This window comes from Rhinopithecus roxellana, chromosome 15 (assembly GCF_007565055.1).
Source record: "Rhinopithecus roxellana isolate Shanxi Qingling chromosome 15, ASM756505v1, whole genome shotgun sequence".
In the NCBI taxonomy this organism is placed as follows: Eukaryota; Metazoa; Chordata; class Mammalia; order Primates; family Cercopithecidae; genus Rhinopithecus; species Rhinopithecus roxellana.
The window spans coordinates 55,660,248-55,682,498 of NC_044563.1; the positions used below are offsets into that span (position 1 = coordinate 55,660,248).

Here is a 22,251-nt window from a genome sequence, read left to right on the forward strand (position 1 = left end):
GATACATAAATTTCAAATGACATCTCTGCTTTTAGGAAAATGTGCTTGCTTGTATTGCTCTAACCAGGTACAAAGCAGCTACATTATGAATTAGGTCTGAAAATAGAGGACTCATGACATCTAAACATTCCTTCAAGCTATATGAAACTACAAATTCACGTATAAGTAAAGAAAAATCCTTAAGGTCATAAAAAACTACCTACCAATGAAATATATGATCCCTTTTTGACAAATGTTTAATTGAGTAAGTGCTTTATACTATGTAAAGATACTGTCAAGTAATAAATTATAATTTAAGTTTTAACTGTTATTTAAAATATCCTCTTAAAAGCTGGAGTACGATGATTCTTTCCCTACTGGTTTCACCCTCCTCAGTCTGGCAAACATTGGATTTTCTCATTTACACTTAAAAGTAGAGCCAAAACTAACAGCTTTAAATACAGCACTTTATGCCAGTACCATGCTCTACTTTGCTTTTTTTTTTTTTTTTAATTCCCTGAGTTATCAGCAACATCAAATTACTGCCAGGAACTTCAATCCCTTGACTTTAAAATGTTAGAACAACTCACCTGGGGCATACAAAATATGACTCGTCTACAAAAATGTTAGACAATTAAAGTCTACAGTCTTGCTTAATCAGAGATTATTTACATCATTTTAATTAAAAATAATAATCGATGAAAACAGATGCCATGTTAACATTCCACATTAAGGTTCACAACCCAAGAACTGCAGAGATTAATGAGCCAATAAAAACCAGGTATGGTTTCCACATACCAATAAATAGGCAGACGGTTGGCTTTCACTATTGAAGTAAAATATTTCTGAAAAGCAAAGTTAATATAAATGGCAAAAAGCAAATAAACTATTCAAATATTTTTATTTTTAATAAACTAAAGTGACATTAGTAATTGAAATTATGAGATATGTTCCCTAAAACATATTTAGAACAAATAATAATTCTTCCACTTTCTAACTCTAATTGGTCTTGGACAGGTCAATTTGATCTCTCTAAACCCAAATCTATCTTCCTTTGTAAATTTAGCACAACAGCAACCACCTCAGAGTTGTTATGGGGTCTGAATGGGTTGACAAATAGGAGAATACTTTGCAAATGAAAAATCTCTACGTAATATAAACTATAATCTTTCCACTCTGACTAAAAGCAACTAAAGTTTCTTTCCATTTTAAAACTATCAAAAGCTTTATATGTGAATATTGAATATTAAAACTAAAAACTATATTTAATCATGAAACATAAGGACTAAAACAAAGCTTTAGATTTCTAAGCAAAAAACTGAGATCAAATATAATCCTTCAATGAAATAAGTTCTTTTTTTTTTCTCTCAATGAAGGCCACCTATACCTTTAACATATTTCAGATATACCTACCAGAAACTATATTACTGCTAATTATCTTGCCCCCCAAGGTAGCTAATGATTTGGGTACTACTGTAATGATGCTACCACTCGTAGTTTTCACATAGGTTGCAGCTCCAGGGGTTGCAGCCATCCGACCAATGGATGGGCTCACTGTTGGCCGGGTATAGGTTGCTTGTGTGCCTATAGAAAGGGAAAAGCCAAAAGAAAAAGTTGTCATTGCTTATAGAAGAATGATAACTAATACAGTTTAACTGTAATTCAATATAATCTATATTGCTCTAACTTGAAAATGGAATTTCAAGGTGTCAAGACATTAATTTATAATTTTACAGCCAGTTTTCAACACATATAGCAAGTACTACAGCCAAGTCAATTTAAATTAATTTTACACATAAAATTTTGTGATGTGTTGCATCAAATTACTAACCCAAGAAAAAGTAGAGTTAACTCTGTTCCCTTCTCCCACTACCCTTCTTCTACTAGTTTTATGCCAAAAGAAACAAATTTAATCATCTTTCCTGCCAAAGTATTTTAGATATTTCTGTCATAGATTTTAAGGTCTCTGCATCTGTTTTATGCTGTCTTTAGTGCCAAACCCAATGTTGGCATTGAGCAAATAAGGCAATATTGTTTGTCTAAAATTTCACAAACTTTCATTGCTTTGTAATCTGCTACCCTCTAAATACACATCCATCTTTTAAAGGGTTGGTTATTCTACCATTTTAGTAAAGATTAAAGTTAAAGCTGCCTAGAGTTGCCAGGAATATTTCTCGTTAGCCTAAAATTTTCTCTATTTACATATTTCCTCAACTTTAGACCTGTTAGACTATTTTTCTTCATGTGTCTCAAAAGATTTTATACCCTTCCCCACTATTTCTAACACTTTTTTCTTTTTTCCAAACAGGAATTAAAAGCTAACTACATGAGTCTGTTGTAGTTTCTCACAAATCCAGTAACTCAGAAAGGCTATTCCTAAATTAAGCATCAATGCCTTAGGGAGAATGGAAAAAAAAAATGACTAAGATAACATCATCTTCACTTGAAGAAATTTCTTTCATTATATGATAATCAAATTCATGGACCACTTTGATAGCCATTTTCAACACTCACCTCCTCCCCCCCAAAAAATGGTTTTACCAAGTTATTCACCTTTGAAAAATACAACCATTACCCAAAAAGGGAGAACGGGAAGAACAACAAGGAGAATTAGTTTAAATTGGTTATAAACATACATCTGAATGAAAAAAAAAAAAAAAACCCACAAAACTAGTGCAAAGTAAATATGCTATATGGATACATAGTTTGAATTTGGCAAATTACATCTAGAAAAAATTCAAATTAAGTTTTTGTTTAAAAAAAGAAACACTTATTATAACACAGACACATAAACATAGACAAAATATTATTTTTCACTACTTTTCCATAACATGAGGAATCACATATGCATAACACTGTTACCTACTTAGAAAAGTTTAGGGGAAGTATGATAAAGTTAATACTAAAGAATAATAGTGTTTAAAAGCACAGGCTTTACATAGAGACAGAAAGCAGAATGGTGATGCCAGGGATTACAGAAAGTGTGGAAATGAAGCATTATTGTTGAATGAGTACAAGAGTTTCAGTTTCGGAAGATGAAAACGTTCTGGAGATAGATGGTGCTGATGGTTATACAACAACGTCAATGTACTTAATGCCAATGAACTATATATTTGAAAATGGTAAATTTCATGTTATATATATTTTACTGCAATTTAAAAAACAAAAGAAAGCACAGGTTTTGGAGTTAAACTGGTTCAAACCCCAGTTCTGCCTATTTTTGGCTATGTTACCTTAGGCAAGTTGCTGAAAATGGAGATGATAAAGCCTAAAGGAGACTAAGTGCAATGTATGTAAAGACCTTTACACACTAGCCAATAAATGACAGCTTATAAGCTTGAGACAGGTATCATTTTACACTATTTAAATTCTGTCATCTAAATACTAGCCATCCTCAAAAAGTTTGGTTAAAGAGTCATACATTTAAAATAACAGTAATGGCTAATTATAATATTAATAGTGACAACTATTGAGCACTATGCTGGGGACTTTCTACATACCTGATTTCATTTAGTACTTATAATAACCTTATGGCATAGGGATTATTATCCCATTTAAATAAACAGGAGAAAAAAACAAAAACAAATAAACAAATAAAAATATTTAGAAGGATTAAGTAATCTGCTCAAGGCTACATTTTAGATAGTGTTACTATCCAAAATGTTCAACACTCACTTCCTCCAGCATATGCTGGTTGCTTGCCTATCAGAGCACAATGCCATTCTGTGCTTCCCTCAGTCTCAGCAATGCTTAGTAAACTGTAACGTAACATACGCTTCTCAACTTCATCAGACTGAAATCCTTGTGGGTTGGGTCAATTTCATTCAACAAATCCTGACTGAGCACCTACTTACAGACTAGCTCTGTATATATGGTAAATAAAATGGAGATGGTCCCTTACCCTCACAGAGCTTATGGTTCAATAAAAGGAACAATATTAAACAAACCAACATACAACTAGATAGGTAAGAAATTATGAGAAGTGCTATAAAGCAAAAGAACAAAGGATCATCAGAAAGAATAACAAAAGAAAGTTAACATCAGGGTGGTAGGGGTGTAAGAATCAAGAAAGGCCTCTTTGAAAAACTGTCCCATAAATCTCTGTATCCCAAGTGTCAAGTATATTGCTGGTATAGAGAAACAGTTTGATGAACGTATGATGAATAAATGAACTGATGCTCAAGAGAACTTACCAGTAGGAGTGGTTACCAGTTTAGTTGTCATAATTGCACCATTACTGCTAACCACCATAATAGGAGAATTGCTACTGGTGGGTAGAGTTGCTGTCACCGGTTTGGGTAAGATTTTACTTGGTTGAACCTGTTGTGTGATGATTTTAACACCTTTGAAAGAAGAAAGATAAATCTCAGCACAAATTATTTTTAAATACATGTCCCTTATACCAACCCAAGAGGGCAGTAGTCACACACATTCACTCAGTCTTGTCTAAGGAGAAGTTTTTTTTAATACTGATGAAACTAAACTTTTATTCCTCAAATTTCTATCTTTCTCAGTTTATTTCTCATTTCAGAAATGCAACTAAAACACTTACATTAACAAAGTTCATAAAGAAAAATCTTTTGTCTATGATTGCATTATATAAGAGCTTTCAAACCAAATTATCCACTGGACTTGAACTTTACAGGCAAATAATCCTTTCCATACAAATACTTAGGATGAAAGGACTAGCGTAAGAGGTCAAAAACAAAAGGTAATGTGCTTTTATGTATCCCCAACTTCGCCAAAATATTTGTACAACTCCTTAAACTTACATAAAAGCTGTTGAAAAATATAAAGACAAAGAACTTTTTTTGTTTGAAATTTTTAATTGCCTTTTTCAAAAATAATTTTTAATAGCTCACTTTGTCAAATACAGGATACAAAAAAAGATACATTATTTTTCTACCTATACAAAAAATGTGTGTGGACAAGAACTTGAAGGTGATAGGCAAAAATAAAATTAAAGTGCTACGGTGGTGATGTTATTATTTTTTTTAATTTTCTAAATTTTTCTTTATGCCATAATTGTTACATTGACTTTCCAAACATAAACATTCCTTTAACCCTTTTTCCATTTAGAAAAAAAAAAGTGTAGCTTGCTGCCAGCATTCATTTAATTTTATACAAACACACTCTCTGAGGCTGAAACAAATCTGAGTGATTTTCAATATGAAAACAAAATATAAAAACTGTTTTTGAGAACTATGTTAACATCACACATAGGAATGCTGGCTTCTAGGATTTGACATTTTCTGCAACTGAGAATTACTATATTTTGTAAATGGAAATACCACTACTAAAAACAGAATGCTATAAATAGAATAATGTCTTTTGTTTCCAAAGTCAATATAATAGAGCAATGCAAAAATAATAATCAAAGCAAGATATTTCGTGGCAAAGTTATCTTGGAGTAAACGCTACAGCTGCAAGCGTCACCAGCAAGTATTCTCGGGGTAAATGAGAAAGGGGTTAAAAGAAAATTTCCTATGCCAACTATAAAGTTAAATTGGTAGCTAATGAAAGAAATTTTTGGTAACACTCTTTCCCCACTACTATCTTCACTGAAATAATTCATGAGTTAAAATATGTTATTATAGACAACTAAAAATTATATTACTTTTTGAGATGGTGATTTAGGTTAAGACATTAGGAAGCAACCAGATCTATTTATTTAATAGCATTAAATAATTGTACATTTCTTGTAGCTAACAAAGTTGTTACAATTATGACATTTAAGTATCTAATTAGACAAGTTACATAATCTCTGTGACTCAGTCTCCTCCTCCATAAAATAATGATCCTATTAGTATATACCTCATAGTGCTGTTGTTAAGATTAAATAAATCACACCTGTAAAGTGCATAATGAACAGAAAAATTCAGTCAATAATTACTATGGAAATTTTTAAAATCTGATTATAATACATCTTAAGCACTGAGGTTTGTGGGGGGAATAATTTCTAGTATTTATTTCATTAGTGAATTACAGTAATTATTATTATTATTATTTTGAGATGGAGCCTCACTCTGTCCCCAGGCTGGAGTACAGTGGTGCAATCTCAGCTCACTGCAACCTCCACCTCTGGGTTTAAGTGATTCTCCTGCCTCAGCCTCCCGAGTAGCTGGGATTACAGGCGCCCGCCACCATGCTCGGCTAATTGTTTTGTATTTTTAGTAAAGACAGGGTTTCACCATGTTGGCCAGGCTGGTTTTGAACTCCTGACCTCAAGTGGCCTACTGGCCTTGGTCTCCCAAAGGGATTACAGGCGTGAGCCACCAGACCCGGCCAGAATTAAGTAATTCTTAAAGCACATATAAAAAGAAGCTTCTAAAGAAATAACCACACAGAGAAAAAATTAAGATAATCGGCCGGGCGCGGTGGCTCAAGCCTGTGGTCCCAGCACTTTGGGAGGCCGAGACGGGCGGATCACGAGGTCAGGAGATCGAGACCATCCTGGCTAATACGGTGAAACCCCGTCTCTACTAAAAAATACAAAAAACTAGCCGGGCGACGAGGCGGGCGCCTGTAGTCCCAGCTACTCGGGAGGCTGAGACAGGAGAATGGCGTGAACCCGGGAGGCGGAGCTTGCAGTGAGCTGAGAGCCGGCCACTGCACTCCAGCCTGGGCGGCAGAGCAAGACTCCGTCTCAAAAAAAAAAAAAAAAAAAAAAAATTAAGATAATCATAAAATGACTTTACTCAATTATATGCAAATAAGGTTAAAATCTGAATTAAATAGGTAATTTTCTAGGAAAGTATTACTTATCAATATTGACCCCAGAAAAGAGAAAAAATGTAGACAAATTTCCACAGATAAAATTTCAGGAGCTGTGCCCCCTTGCCAAAAAGTAGCAGGCCAGATAGTTGCATTGCAGAATTCTACAGTCCTTTTAAAGGAAGTAATTCCAATGTACTTAAAGTCATTCCAAATACTGATATCTGGCATGGCGGCATGAGCTTTGCTGGCCCCCTAACCCAGTGAAACTGGTAAAAATTATAAAACAACCACCATTGAAAGGCTCCAGAAATGGTGCCAAGGGCAAATAGTAAATGAAAAAACATCTACTCAAGAAAAACTCAAAAAATTCATTGAGAAAGGCAAGATCTGTGGTATTTAAACCAAGCCCATTTCCTCCTTCCCCACTACTAGCTCAGCAAGGGGGACATTCCATTCCAGATGGCCGCAGTGAAGAACTTCAGGTTTCCTTTTCTGCCAGCTCCCAGTTGAAAGGTTTTCTTCTCAGGAGAAACCAGACTTCAGAATATATCATCCTGCCCTCAGCTACCCACTGCTAAAGCTAAGTTCTGGGCAAGAGAAGTATGGATGTGAGAGCTCTCTTATTCTGCCCAGCCCCCAGTTTGGGGACAAGGCTCTACCTTGGGCACAGTACCACTGAGTATATTAAAGTACTGACAGCTCTTGCTCTGGCTTGTGAGGCAGTGACTCCGCCACCAAGCGAGGCAAGCTACGAGGACCTCAGGCTGCTCCCCAACCCCTCACTCCCACTCAGTGAACACTCAGTGCCTAAAGCAGGGGTCTGTCAGAGAAGTCTGCCACTTACCCCACCCCAGATTCCAGAGTCCTGGCTCAGAGACTTTGCCAAAGGATAAAAATAATTCATAAAACAGATAGCACCTAATCTCTTCCCAAAGGAACTAACTCCATTTATATCAGAGCATGGAGAAGTTCAAGACCAAGGGCATTCTCAAGAACAGTGAAGGAAGCGGTGCAACGCAACCAGAAAGAGATTCACAGATGTCATGAACATATAGTCTAGACTGCAGAGTTTATAGGGAAGAAGCAGATAATATAAAAGCTGGGAAGAGCTTTTGTGAGGTTAGAAGAAATATCAAAAATGAACCCCAGAAATTATTCCTTCAAAGGAGTCAAAATTTGGATTATAGAGTAATGCATGCTCCAAAGCTTTCTGAAAACAACAGAGGAATCAGCCAGCAGTTAATAGAGTTTAACAGCTGGGTGTGGTCAAGAAAAGAACAGAAAAAAGCCAAACTAACACCACTGTCATCCCAAAGTGACTGTAAGTATACCCAGAGCAGTGCCTCCTTGAGGAGTAATACCAGATGCCTGGATGAAGGAGCACAGGCTGGAGAGGGAATAAAGACTTCACTAAAATAACTGATCCCATCACTAAACAAATAACTAGGCAAATAACAATAACAAATCCCTGGTGAGGGGAGACCAGTACCCAGGTACTGCATGGTCATCCCTCAGTATCCATGGAAGATTGCTTCCAGGACCCTGTTGATACTCAAATCTGTGGATGTTCCAGTCCTTTATAAAAAATGGTGTAGTATTTGTGAAACCTATGCACACCCTCCTGCATACTTTAAATCACCTCTACATTACTTATAATACCTAATACAATATAAATGCTATGTAGCTGTTATGCTATATTGTTTCTGTATTTGTATTATTTTTTACTGTTGTATTATTATTTTTGTTGTCTTTTTCCTAAATATTTTTGATCCATGGTTGCTTGATTCTGAAGATGTAGAAGTTACAGATACAGAGAGCTGTATGTATATTATCTAAAATGTACAATTTCTAACAAAGACATAAGGAGGCAGGTAAAGAAACAGGAAATATTACCCATGCCTTAGAAAAAACAAACAACAGAAACTATAAGAGCAACCAGATGTCTGACTTAACTGAAAAATACTTTGAAGAAAAAGCCATTACAAATATGTTCACAGAACTAAAGAAAAACATGTTTATAGAAGTAAAAATGGCTATGAGGACAATATTACATCAAATAAAGATCAATAAAGAGATAGAAATTATTTTTTAAAAAGAGCCAAACAGAAAATCTGGAGGTTAAAAGTAAAGTCACTGAACTAAAAAATGCACTAGAGGGGTTCACATGTAGATCTGAACTGGCAGAAGAAAGAATTCACAAATCTGAAAAACGATTAGTAGAGGTTTACGTGAGCTAAAGAACAAAGAGAAGAAAGAATGAAGAAAAATTAACAGAGCTTCTGAGAAATGTGGGACATTAAATACACCAACATACATATAATGGAAGTACCAGAGGTGGGAAGAGAGAGAAAAAAAGAAATATTCAAAGAAATAACAGCTGAAAACTTTCCAAATGTATTGAAAAGCAGTAACATATACGTTTAAGAAGCTCAACAAATTACAAATAAGATAAACACAAAGATCATAAACAGACATATGTCAGTAAAAATGCTGAAATTCAAAGACAAAAAGAAAATCTTGAACATAGCAAGAGAAAAACAACATACCACTTACAAGGGAATTGCAATAAAGTTATGTAAGAGCTGACTTCCCAGAGGAAACAATGAGGCCAGCAGGCAGTTGGATAACACATTTGAAGTGAAAAAAAACAAAAAAAAAACAAAAAAAACCCACCAACGAAGAATCCCATATTCAGCAAAGCTAGCTTTCAAAAATGAAGAAAGACTTTACCAAATAAACAAATCTGCGAGAATGTGTTGCTAGCAGACCCACCTTACACGAGACACTAAAAGAAATTCTATGAATAGAAAGAATAAGGAAAAAGACAGTGATGTCTGCTCTTGACACTTCTATTCAATATTATACCACAGGTTCAAGTCAGAGAAAATGGGCAAAAGCAAAAAAAAAAAAAAAAAAAAAGCATCCAGATTGAAACAGAAGAAACTCTACCCCATTTAAAGATGACATGATCCTTTATATTATTAAAAAAAAAAAAAAAAAAAAGCATCCAGATTGAAACAGAAGAAACTCTACTCCATTTACAGACGACATGATCCTTTATACTATTTAAAAAAAAGAAGCATCCAGATTGAAAAAGAAGAAACTCTACCCCTATTTGCAGATGACATGATCCTTTATATTATTTAAAAAAAAAAAAACAAGGAATCCACTAAAAGATATTAGAACTAATAAATGAGACATGAGTTTGGAAAGGCTGCAGGAATAAAGTCAACACACAAAAATCTATAAATTAGCAATATACAATCTAAAAAGTGAAATTAACAATTGCATTCATAATAGCACCAAAAGAACAAAATAGGAGTAAATTTAACAAAAGAAATACAAAATGTATACTCTGAACACTACAAAACATTGAAAGAAATTAAAGGTCTAAATAGGAAAGCATACCATGCTCACAGATCAGAAGATTTAACATTGTTAAGATGACAATACTCCTCAAATTAATCTATAGATTCAATGCAACCTATATCAGAATCTCAGCTGACTTCTTCCTAGAAATTGACAAGCTAACTCCAAAATTCATATGGAATTTCAAGAGACTCAGGATAACCAAAACAATCTTTAAAAAAAAAGAATTAAAAATCACAGGTGGGAGCCCCAGCACGGTGGCGCCTGCCTGTAATTCCAGTACTTTGAGGGGCTGAGGCAGGTGGACCACCTGAGGTCAGAAGTTCGAGACCAGACTGGCCAACATGGTGAAACCGTCTCTACTAAAAATACAAAAATTAGCTGGCCATGGTGGTACGTGGCTGTAATCCCAGCTACTCGGGAGGCTGTGGCAGAATCGCATGTACCCGAGAGGCGGAGGTTGCGGTGAGCTGAGATCACACAGCTGCACTCTAGCCTGGGTGACAGAGCGAGACTCAATCTCAAAAAAAAAAAAAGGAAGAAGAAGGAGAGGACTCAAATGCTTCCTGATTTCAAAATTTACTACAAACCAATGGTAATCAAAACAGTATGGTACTGGCATAAGACATGTAGATCAATGGAACAGAATTGAAAGGCCAGAAATAAAACCATACAACTGCTTTTTGACAAAGATGCCAAGATCATTCAATGAGGGAAAAATAGTCTTTTTTAAAAATTCTGTTGGGACAAATGAAGAGATATGTGCAAAGGAATGAAGTGACAGAGACCCTTACATCACACATATACAAAATTAACTCAAATGAATCAAACATTTACACTTAGAGGTAAAACTATCAAACTCTTAGAAAAAAACTTAAGAGTAAATCTCTAACATACTGGATTTGACAAAGGATTCTTGGATATAACAATAAAAGCATGAGCAACAAAAAGGAAATAGAAAAGTTAGACATCAAAAACTGCAGTATTTAATGTAACTTATTTATTTGAGACGAAGTCTTGCTCTGTCACCCAGGCTAGAGTGTAGTGGCGCAGTCTTGGCTCACTGCAACTTCTGCCTCCTGGGTTCAAGCAATTCTCCTGCCTGTCTTCCGAGCAGCTGGGATTACAGGTGCACATCATCACGCCTGGCTAATTTTTTTATTTGTAGAGATGGGTTTTCACCATGTTGGCCAGGCTGGTCTCAAACTCCTGACCTCAAGTGATCCACCTACCTTGACCTCCCAAAGTGCTGGGATTACAGGCGGGAGCCACTGAGCCCAGCTAACTGCTGTGTTTTAAAAGATACCATCAAGAAAGTAAAAAGACAATTCAGACAATGAGAAATAATACTTGCAAATTACATATCCGAAGCAACTGTACCTTTTTACATTCCCACCAGCAGATATAAACTGTACCATTTTACATTCCCACCACCAGAAATAAAACCATACATGTACATGTAAAATGGTATAGATATATATATTGCTCAATGGTAAATAGACACATAACCCAATTTTAAAATGGGCAAAGGATCTGAATAGCCATTTTTTCAGGGAAAATATATAAAAGATCCAATAAGCACATGAAAACATGCTAAACATCATTAGTTATCAGGTAAGTACACATCAAAACCACAGTGAAATATACTTTACACAAAGCAGACTGCCTAGAATCAGTGTAAGAGAATAACAAGTGTTGGCATGGATGTAGAGAAACCGGAACCCTCATACACTGCTGGTGGGAATGTAAAATGGTACCGTTGCTTTGGAAAACACGTCAGTTTATCAAACAATTAAACACAGAATTAACATATGATCCTGAGATTCCACTCCTAGGTATATACACAAGAGAACTGAATACCAAAAAACTTGCATACAAATATTTTTAGCAGCATTATTTGTAACAGCCAATAGGTGAAACAATCCAAATGCATATCAAAGGGCAAACAGATAAACAAAATGTGAATTTTAATTCGCCACAAAAAGGAATGAAGTACTGATACATGTTAGAAGATGGATGAACCTTAAAAAGATTACATTAAGTTCAAGAAGCCAGTTACAAAAGACCATATATTTCTTTGATACCAAAGTTCAAAGTACAGAAATCTACAGACAGAAAATGATTAGTGGTTACTCGGGGTTGGGGGCAGGAAACTGAATGAATGGGTGCAAGGAGTAGTAGATCATATTATGGGGTTTCCTTTTGAAGTGAAGTGTTCTAAAATCAACTGTTATCATGGCTGAACATATCTGTGAATATATTAAATAACATTACATTGTACATTTTAAATGTGTTCATTGAATGCTTAGTCAATTATATTTCGATAAAGCTCTTTAAGAAAAAAAAATTCCAGGTTGAGCACAGTGGCTCACACCTATAATCCCAGTACTTTGGTAGGCCAAGGCAGAAGAATCACTTGAGGCCAGGTGTTTTAGACCAGTCTGGGCAACATGGCAAGACCCCAACTCTACAAAAAATTTTTTTAAATTAGCCAGGTATGGTGGCATATGCTTGTAGTCTCGCCTGAGGCTAAGGCGGCAGAATTGCCTGATGTACTTAAGCCTGGGCAACAGAGTGAGACCTTGTCTCTAAATAAATAAATAAAATTTAAACAAAAAATATTCCAGGGCATTAAAAAAAAAAAACACTTTCAAAATTCTTTCTTGGAAATACACATAATGCTCAAAGAAAAACCTGGCAAACACTGGACACAAAAAAGAAAATTACAGACTCAAATCACATTTGGTTATCAATATATTGTATTGTCTAACTTCATACCAGTTTAAATTTCAAAAGACTTAAATACAAAAATTATAAACCGTGATGGAAAATCTGGAAGCACTGAAGACCACAATGACAAATTCAACTACATATAAACAAATAGTGTTTTGCACAGAAAGCCCCATAAAGTCAAAAGACAAACAAATAAACTGGAAAAAAATCTGCAAATTATGAAACGCACAGAATGCCAATTATCCTGACAGTATGAGAATTCCCAGAAATTGATCCAATAGGAAAGTGGACAATGGATACAGATATCACACAAAAAGTGAATTACAAAGGGCACTAAAACATATAGTTTCTCAAACTCACTCTCAGTAAGATAAATGAAAAATAAAAAAAATACTAACATCCCCTTGCCACCATCACACTGGCAAAAATCCAACTGCTTGAAAATATACCGGTGGGAAGGCGGCACTGTGAGGAAACTGGGACTCATGTACATTACTGGTAGGAAAATAAATCGAAAATCCCGATAAGATGAAAACTTGGCAATATCTATCAAAACTGACATAGCAATCATACTTCTGGAAATTTATCCTACAGATACACTTACACACACAAAATGACATTATATAGGCTTGTTCACTGCATTTTGTTTGAATTTTAAAAAAAGAAAGACTGGAAACAACCTTACAGGGGATTCATTACATAAATTACGATTCAGGTATACTTTGTAGAGTTTACAGGTTCAGTTCCAGACCACTGAAATAAAGCAAATATCTCAACAGAGGAAGTCATACGAAAGTTTTGGTTTCCCAGTGCATATAAAAGTTATGTTTATACTATACTGTAGTCTATTATGTGTGCAATTGTATTATGTCTAAAAAAAAGTACACACCTTAATTTAAAATACTTCATCGCTAAAAAATGCTAATGATCATCTGAGCCTTCAGAGAGGCATAATCTTTTTGCTGGTGGAGGGTCTTGTCTCAATGTTTATGGCTGTTGACTGGTCAGGTTGGTGGATACTGAAGGTTGGGGTGGTTGCAGCATTTTCTTAAAGTAAGACAACAGTGAAGTTGGCTGCATGGATTGATTTTTCCTTCTGTAAAAGATTTCTTTGTAGCATGGAATGCTGTTTTACAACATTTTACCCACAGTAGAACTTCTTTGAAAATGGAAGTCAATCCTTTAAACTTGCCATTGCTTTATCAACTAAGTTTATATAGTACTCTAAATTGTTTGTTGTCATTTCAACAACATCCACAGGACAGGGCACTATTACTTCATTAGAAGATTCCATCTCAAGAAACCACATTCATTGCTCATCCATGAGAAGCAACTCCTCATCTAGTCAAGTTTTATTATAAGACAGTTATTTCTCCCACTGAAGACCTGAACCACTCAAAGTCATCCATAGAGGTTGGAATCCACTTCCTCCAAGTTCCTATTAATGTTGATATTTTGACTTCCTCCCATGAATCAAAAGTGTTCTGAATGCATCTAGGACAGTGAATCCTTTCCAGAAGACTGACTTTGCCCAAATCCATTAGAGAAATCATTATGGCAGCTGCAGCCTTACAAAATGCTTTTTTTTTTTTTGAGACAGAGTCAGCCAGGCTGGAATGCAGTGACACAATCATAGTTCACTGCAGTCTCAACCTCCTGGCTCAAGCAATCCTCCCACCTCAGCCTCCCAAGTAGCTGAGACTACAGGCATGAGCCACAGCATGTCTGGCTAATTTTTAGAAAAAATTTTTTTGTAGAGACAGGGTCTCACCATGTTGCCCAGACTGGTCTCAAACTCCTGGGCTCAAACAATCCACCTGCCTCAGCCTCCCAAAGTGCTGGGGCTGCAGGCATAAGCCACCACACCCAGCCAAAAACTTATTTCTTAAGACCTGAAAGTTGAAATTATTCCTTATTTCATGGGCTGCACAATGGATGTTATGTTAGCAGGCATGAAAATAATAGTAATCTTGTACATCTCCATCAGAGCTCTTGGGTGACTAGGTGCATTGTCAGTGGGTAGTAACATTTTGATAGGAATCTTTTTGTTTTTTCCTGAGCAGTAGGTCTCAATAGTGGGCTTAAAACATTCAGTAAACCATGCTGTAAACAGATGTGGTGTCATCAGGCTTTTTTGTTTCATTTATAGAGCACAGGCAGAGTAGATTTAGCATCCTTTTTAAGGACCCTAGCATTTTGCGAATGGTAAATGAACATCAGCTTCAACTTAAACTCAGCAACTGCATTAGTCCTTAACAAGAGAGTCAGCCTGCTCTTTGAAGCTTTGAAGCCAGGCATTGACTTCTTTATCTATGAAAGCCCTAGATGGCATCTTCTTCCACTAAAAGGCTATTTTGTCTGCATTGAAAATCTGGTGTTTAGTGTAGCCACCTTCATCAACCATCTTAGTAGATCTACTGGATAACTTGCTGCAGCTTCTCCATCAGCACTTGCTGTTTCATTTTGCACTTTCACATTCTGTAGACGGTTTCTTTCCTTAAATTTCATGAACCAACCTCTGCTAGCTTCCAACTTTTCTTCTGCAGATTCCTCATTCTTCTGGCCTTCATAGAAAAGTTTGTTAACTGGCCTAATTTCAACATCATTGTGTCTTTGGAAACAAGCGGGCCCAAGGAGAGGGAGAGAGATGGGGGAACGTCCAGTTCGTGAAGCAGTCAGAGCACACACAACATTTATTGATTAAGTACATCATCTTACACAAGCATGGTTTGTGGTGGCCCAAAACAATTATAATAGTAACATCAAAGATCACTGATCACCGATTAAAGTAACAGATATAAAAATAAAAAAAAAAACTTTGAGTTATTGTGAGAATCATCAAAATGTGACACAGACATAACGTGAGTGCACACTGTTGGAAAAATGGTGCCTACAGACTTACCCGACATGGGGTTTCCACAAACCTTCAATTTGTAAAAAACACTTTGGGAGGCCAAGGAGGGCAGATCACCTGAGGTCAGGAGTTTGAGACCAGCCTGGCCAACATGATGAAACCCTGTCTCAACTAAAAATACAAAAATAAGCCAGGTGTGTTGGTGGGTGCCTATAATCCCAGCTATTCGGGAGGCTGAGGCAGGGAGAATTGCTTGAACCCAGGAGGTGCAAGGTCTTGCTTTCAGCCTGGGTAACAGAGCGAGACTCCATCTCAAAAAAACAAAAAACAAAAACAGACAAACAAACAAAAAAACCCCACTAGTACTGGGAAGCACAATAAAGCAAAGTGTAATAAAACAAGGTATACCTGTATCACTGTAGAATGAAGAAGCAATTTAATTTTATGTATGGACTATATTAAAAAGATCTCTAAGATACATTGTTAAACGTTGGGGGAGAAAAGCAAGGTGCATGTGTTATGCTTTACAAGTGTGTAAAGGAGGGGAGGTATAAGAATCCATATTTAAATTTTCTTGTATATGTGGAGACTCTGACAATATATAAAAACTAAACTTTTCTTAACGGCAAGGGAGAACTAGACAGAGGACAAGGATAGAGGACAAGTTATTCACTCTTAACTTTTTATACTGGTCGGTTTTTAATGAATGCTTTCTCTATTCAAAAAAATAAAATACAGACCAGGTGCAGTGGCTCATGCCTATAATCTCAGTGATTTGGGATGCTGAGATGGGAGAACTGCTTTAGCTCGAGAGTTCAAGGTTACAGTCATTATGCTACTGCACTTCAGCCTGGGTGACAGAGCAAGAACCTGTCTCTAACAAAAAAATTAATAAACTGGCCGGGTTTGGTGGCTTATGCCTGTAATCCTAGATCTTTGGGAGGCCAAGGCAGGGGGACTGCTTGAAGCCAGGATTCAAGATCATCCTGGACTATAAAGCAAGACCTATCTCTACAAAAATAGTAAAATTAGCTGAGTGTGGTGGCATACGCTTATAGTCCCAGCTACTCTGAAGGTTGGGACAAGAGGATTGCTTGAGCCTAGGAGTTCAAGGCTGCAGTGAGCCATGATCACACCATTGCACTCTACCCTGGGTGACAGAGTAAGACCTTGCCTAAAATTAATTAATATAGTATAATGTAATAATTCATTCACAAATGAAAATGCCACTGATACAGACCTCAGAAACTGGTACCTTGCAGAAATAGGAAGTATTATATTAAGTAACTTTAAGTATTATATTAAGTAATTAATATAATTACTTATAATCTATTAGATATGCTGAAATCTCCCTTTTTTACTAGAAAGATAAAATTACTTCAAATATAGAGTAATTTGCAGTGTAAAGGTCAAATGTGATAGGCAACACAAGTATTTTTTTTTTATTGTTTTGGGTTTGGTTTTTTTTTTTTTTTTTTTTTGAGATAGGCTCTCACTCTGTTGCCCAGGCTAGAGTGCAGTGGTGTAATCATAGCTCACTGCAACCTCAAACTTCTGGGCTCAAGCAATCCTCCTGCTCCCTCCCAAGTAGCTAGGATTACAGACACATGCCACCATACCTGGCTAATTTTTAAATTTTTTGTAGACACCAAAAAATGGTCTCTATAAAAGAGGTCTTGTTATGTTGCCCAGGCTGGTCTCAAACTCCTGGCCTCACATGGCCAACACATGTATATTGTAATACCATAAGCAAATGCTAAGAAAACAGCACAAAACAATATACTTTAAAATAATATATATAAGTCAAGATGAAACCCTAAAAATTCTTCAAGTAAACTACAAATAGGCAAGAAAAAAGAAACAAGAAATGAAACAAACAAAATAATAAAATGACACATGTAACCACTACCATATCTAAATTACCTTAAATGTAAATGATCTAAATAATATCATTTAAAAGTTAAAGATTGGGGCTGGGTGCAGTGGCTCACGCCTGTAATCCCAGCACTTTGGGAGGCCGAGGTGGGCAGATCACGAGGTCAGGAGATCAAGACCAACCTGGATAACACGGTGAAATCCCGTCTCTACTAAAAGTACAAAAAATTAGCTGGGTGTGGTGGCAGGCGCCTGTAGTCCCAGCTACTCGGGAGGCTGAGGCAGGAGAATCGCTTGAATCCGGGAGCCTGAGGTTGTAGTGAGCTGAAATCGCGCCCCTGCATTCCAGCCTGGGCGACAGAGCAAGACTCCGTCTCAAAAAACAAAAAAAAGTTATAAGATTGGTTGGCAGGATGCAGTGGGTCACACCTGTCATTGCAGCACTTTGGAAGGCTGAGGTGGGCAGATCACTTGAGATCAGCATTTGAGACCAGCCCGGTCAGCATGGTGAAACCCTGTCTCTACTAAAAATACAAAAGTTATCTGTGTGTAGTGGAGTGCACCTGTAATCCCAGCTACCTTGGGAGACTGAGGCAGAAGACTTGCTTAAACCCAGAAGGCGGAAGTTGCAGTGAGCCGAGATTGCACCACTGCACTCCAGCCTGGGTGATAAAGCGAGACTCCATCTCAAAAACAAAAAAAAAAGTTATTGGCAAAGTTGATATGAGAATATATAACTATACTGTATGCTGTCTACAAGAAATTCACTTCAAATACAACAATATAAGTAGGTTGAAAGTAACAGGATAGGAAAAAAATACACTATGTGAACATGAATAAAAAGAAAACAGGAGTGGCTATATTAATTACAGATAAAGTATACTTTACAAGGCAATAGAACTCACTCCCCTCCAATCAATATAGTTATCTATTACATGCACTAAATATACTAATGCAGACTAGTTGCCATCATTTAGTTTATATGGCAGACTTTACAAGTTAAATTGGAATTAAATTTTAAGAACGGAAATTTTTAAAAATCAGCCTTTGCTCTTTCCAGCCAGCGCCGAGCGATGGGCATTTCTCGGGACAACTGGCACAAGCGCCGCAAAACCGGGGGCAAGAGAAAGCCCTACCACAAGAAGTGGAAGTATGAGTTGGGGCGCCCGGCTGCCAGCACCAAGATTGGCCCCCGCCGCATCCACACAGTCCGTGTGCGGGGAGGTAACAAGAAATACCGTGCCCTGAGGCTGGACGTAGGGAATTTCTCCTGGGGCTCAGAGTGTTGTACTCGTAAAACAAGGATCATCGATGTTGTCTACAATGCATCTAATAATGAGCTGGTCCGTACCAAGACTCTGGTGAAGAATTGCATCGTGTTCATCGACAGCACACCGTACCGACAGTGGTACGAGTCCCACTACGCGCTGCCCCTGGGCCGCAAGAAGGGAGCCAAGCTGACTCCTGAGAAAGAAGAGATTTTAAACAAAAAAGATCTAAAAAAATTCAGAAGAAATAAGATGAAAGGAAAAAGAATGCCAAAATCAGCAGTCTCCTGGAGGAGCAGTTCCAGCAGGGCAAGCTTCTTGCATGCATTGCTTCCAGGCCGGGACAGTGTGGCCGAGCAGATGGCTATGTGCTAGAGGGCAAAGAGTTGGAGTTCTATCTTAGGAAAATCAAGGCCCGGAAAGGCAAATAAATCCTCGTTTTGTCTTCACCCGTGTAATAAAGGTGTTTATTGTTCTGTTGCCCCCCCCCCCAAAAAAAATCAGCCTTTATATTTAAACAAATAGAGAATTAATTGGAGAAAAAAAGGAACACTACATAATGAGACAGGATCAACATACCAGGAAGACATAATGTTTCTAAATATGTAGGTATCAAACAATAGATACATCAAAATATAATACATGTAGCAAAAACTGAGAGAGCTGTTTTTGCAGTACTAGAATCCAACAATTAGTTGGGGACTTTAATACCCCACTCCCATCAACTGATAGAACTATTACGCAGAAAATTCAGCATAGATATAGGAGAACTGAACAACATAATCAACCAACAGAATCTAGTTAATATAAATATATAGAATACTCCACCCAACATCAGCAGCATAGGTATTTTACTAGCACCATGGACCACCCACCAAAGTAGAACATATTCTGGGAGAAAAAACAAACCTCAATAAACATAAAAGAATTTAAATGATAGAGTGTGTTTTCAGACCATAATGAAATCAAACTCGAAATCAATAGCAAAACAAACAAACAAACCCAGAAAAATCTCCATTAGAAATTAAGCAACACAATTATAAATAATCCATGGGTCAAAGAAGAAGTCTTACACAAAAAAATGAATAAAAATGAAAACAGCACATATTAAAATATGTGGAACGCAGCTAACAGTGCTGAGAGAAATTTGTGACAAATGTCTTTACATAGATGGAATTAAATGCTAAGTAATTAGAAAAGACAGTATGTCTTGAATCAATAATTTAAGTTCACACCTCAAGAAATTAGAAGAGCAAAATAAACCCAAAGAAAGTAGGACAGAAATAATAAAGATAACAAAATTAAAAACAGAAAAGCAAAGGAAAAATCAATGAAACAAAAATCTAATTCTTAAAAAATTCAATAAATTTTTGAATGCAATAAATAGCAAGTCCGACAAAGAGAAGATACAAACCACTAATATCAGAAATGAAACAGGACATTAATATTGATCCTGTAGCCATTAAAAGAATAATAAGGAACTACTACAAATACATTTACACTAAAAAATTAGACAACTTAGAAGAAATGGATCAATTCCTCAAAACCACAAACTATCAAAACCGAGATGAAACAGATAATCTGAAAAGTCCCATAACTAATAAAGAAATGGAATTCATCAATTAAAACCTTCTGAAAACAGAACTCTCTGGGCCCAGATGGCTTCACTGGAGAATTCTACTGAACATTTAAAGAATTAACATCAATCTTACACAGGCTTTTCCAAAAAATAGAAAGGAAATAAATACTTCCAAACTCATTTTATGAGGCCAGTATTACCCTGACCAAAATCAGACAAAGGCAGTACAAAATAAGAATACTATGGCTGGGCACAGTGGCTCACGCCTGTAATCTCAGCACTTTGGGAGGCTGAGGCAGGTGGATCACCTGAGGTCGGCAGTTCGAGACCAGCCTGACCAATATGGAGAAACTCCGTTTCTACTAAAAATACAAAATTAGCTGGGTGTGGTGGCACATGCCTGTAATCCCAGCTACTCAGGAGGCTGAGGCAGAAGAATAGCTTGAACCCAGGAGATGGAGGTTGCGGTGAGGCAAGATCGCGCCATTGCACTACAGCCTGGGCAATAAGAGCGAAACTCTGTCTCAAAAAATAAAACAAAACAAAAATAATAAGAATACTACAGGCCGGGCGCGGTGGCTCAAGCCTGTAATCCCAGCACTTTGGGAGGCCGAGACGGGTGGATCACGAGGTCAGGAGATCGAGACCATACTGGCTAACATGGTGAAACCCCGTCTCTACTAAAAAAATACAAAAAACTAGCTGGGCGAGGTGGTGGCGCCTGTAGTCCCAGCTACTCGGGAGGCTGAGGCAGGAGAATGGTGTAAACCCGGGAGGCGGAGCTTGCAGTGAGCTGAGATCCGGCCACTGCACTCCAGCCCGGGCAACAGAGCGAGACTCCGTCTCAAAAAAAAAAAAAAAGAATACTACAGACCAAAATGTCTCATGAATAGTGAGACAAATTGAATCCAGCAATGTATTTTAAAAATTATATATCATGACCAAGTGGGATTTATTTCAAATACACAAGGCTGGTTTAACAGAAAATCAATCAATATAATCCAGCATATCAATAGACTAAACAAGAAAAAACTTAACTGAAGAGAAAAAACACTTGACAAAATCCAACACTCATTCATGATAAAAACTCCCCAAAAACTAGTAGCAGAAGTGCACTCTGTCAACCGGATAAAGAGCATCTATAAAAAGCCTACAGCTGATATCATACTTAATGGTTAAAGACTGAATGTTTTCTCCTGAAGATTAGGAACAAAGCAAGGATGTCCACTTCCCTCACTCTTTTTCATTCAGCATAGTATTGGAAGCTCTTGTCAATAAAATAAAACAAGAAAAAGAAATAAACAGCATATTGATTGGAAAGGAAGAAATAAAACTGTCCCTATTTACAGATGACACAGTTGTGTACACAGAAAATCCCAAGGAATCTATGTAAATACTCTGAGAACTAACAAGTGAATTCAGCAAGGTCAAAGGATACAAGATCAACACTATTTTTATATACTAACAAAAAACATGTAGAAATTGAAATTAAAATCATAATACCAATTATAATCACACCAAGAAAATGAAATCTAACAAAACATACACAGAATCTGCATGCTGAAAGCTGTAAAACATTGTTGAAAAAGTCAAAGACCTAAATAAATGAAGAGACATACCGTGTTCATGGACTGGCAGACTCAAAAAACTGGTGAATAAAGAAGAATGACCATATCTTTTTTTTTTTTTTTTTTTTGAGACGGAGTCTCACTCTGTCGCCCAGGCTGGAATGCAGTGGCCGGATCTCAGCTCACTGCAAGCTCCGCCTCCTGGGTTTACACCATTCTCCTGCCTCAGCCTCCCTAGTAGCTGGGACTACAGGCGCCCGCCACCTCGCCCGGCTATTTTTTTTTTTTTGTATTTTTTTTAGTAGAGAC

The 22,251-nt window shown here is 36.8% G+C and overlaps 1 protein-coding gene and 1 pseudogene across 10 annotated transcripts in view; one reads left to right on the forward strand and one right to left on the reverse strand.

Annotated features, from left to right (window-relative positions):
• The window catches only part of EMSY (EMSY transcriptional repressor, BRCA2 interacting), a 108,228-nt gene that overhangs the window by 40,575 nt on the left and 45,402 nt on the right, over positions 1 to 22,251 (reverse strand). For all 9 annotated transcript variants that reach the window (XM_030917374.1, XM_030917368.1, XM_010366780.2 and 6 more), the window contains 2 exons: positions 4,173 to 4,322; positions 1,393 to 1,563 (listed from right to left, as the gene is read on the reverse strand). In XM_030917374.1, coding sequence (XP_030773234.1) covers positions 1,393 to 1,563; positions 4,173 to 4,322 — 321 coding nt within the window. The remainder of the gene's footprint in view (positions 1 to 1,392; positions 1,564 to 4,172; positions 4,323 to 22,251) is intronic.
• LOC104665090 lies at positions 18,596 to 19,275 on the forward strand (annotated as a pseudogene). The gene has a single exon (XR_748364.2). The product of XR_748364.2 is annotated as a 40S ribosomal protein S8 pseudogene (transcript).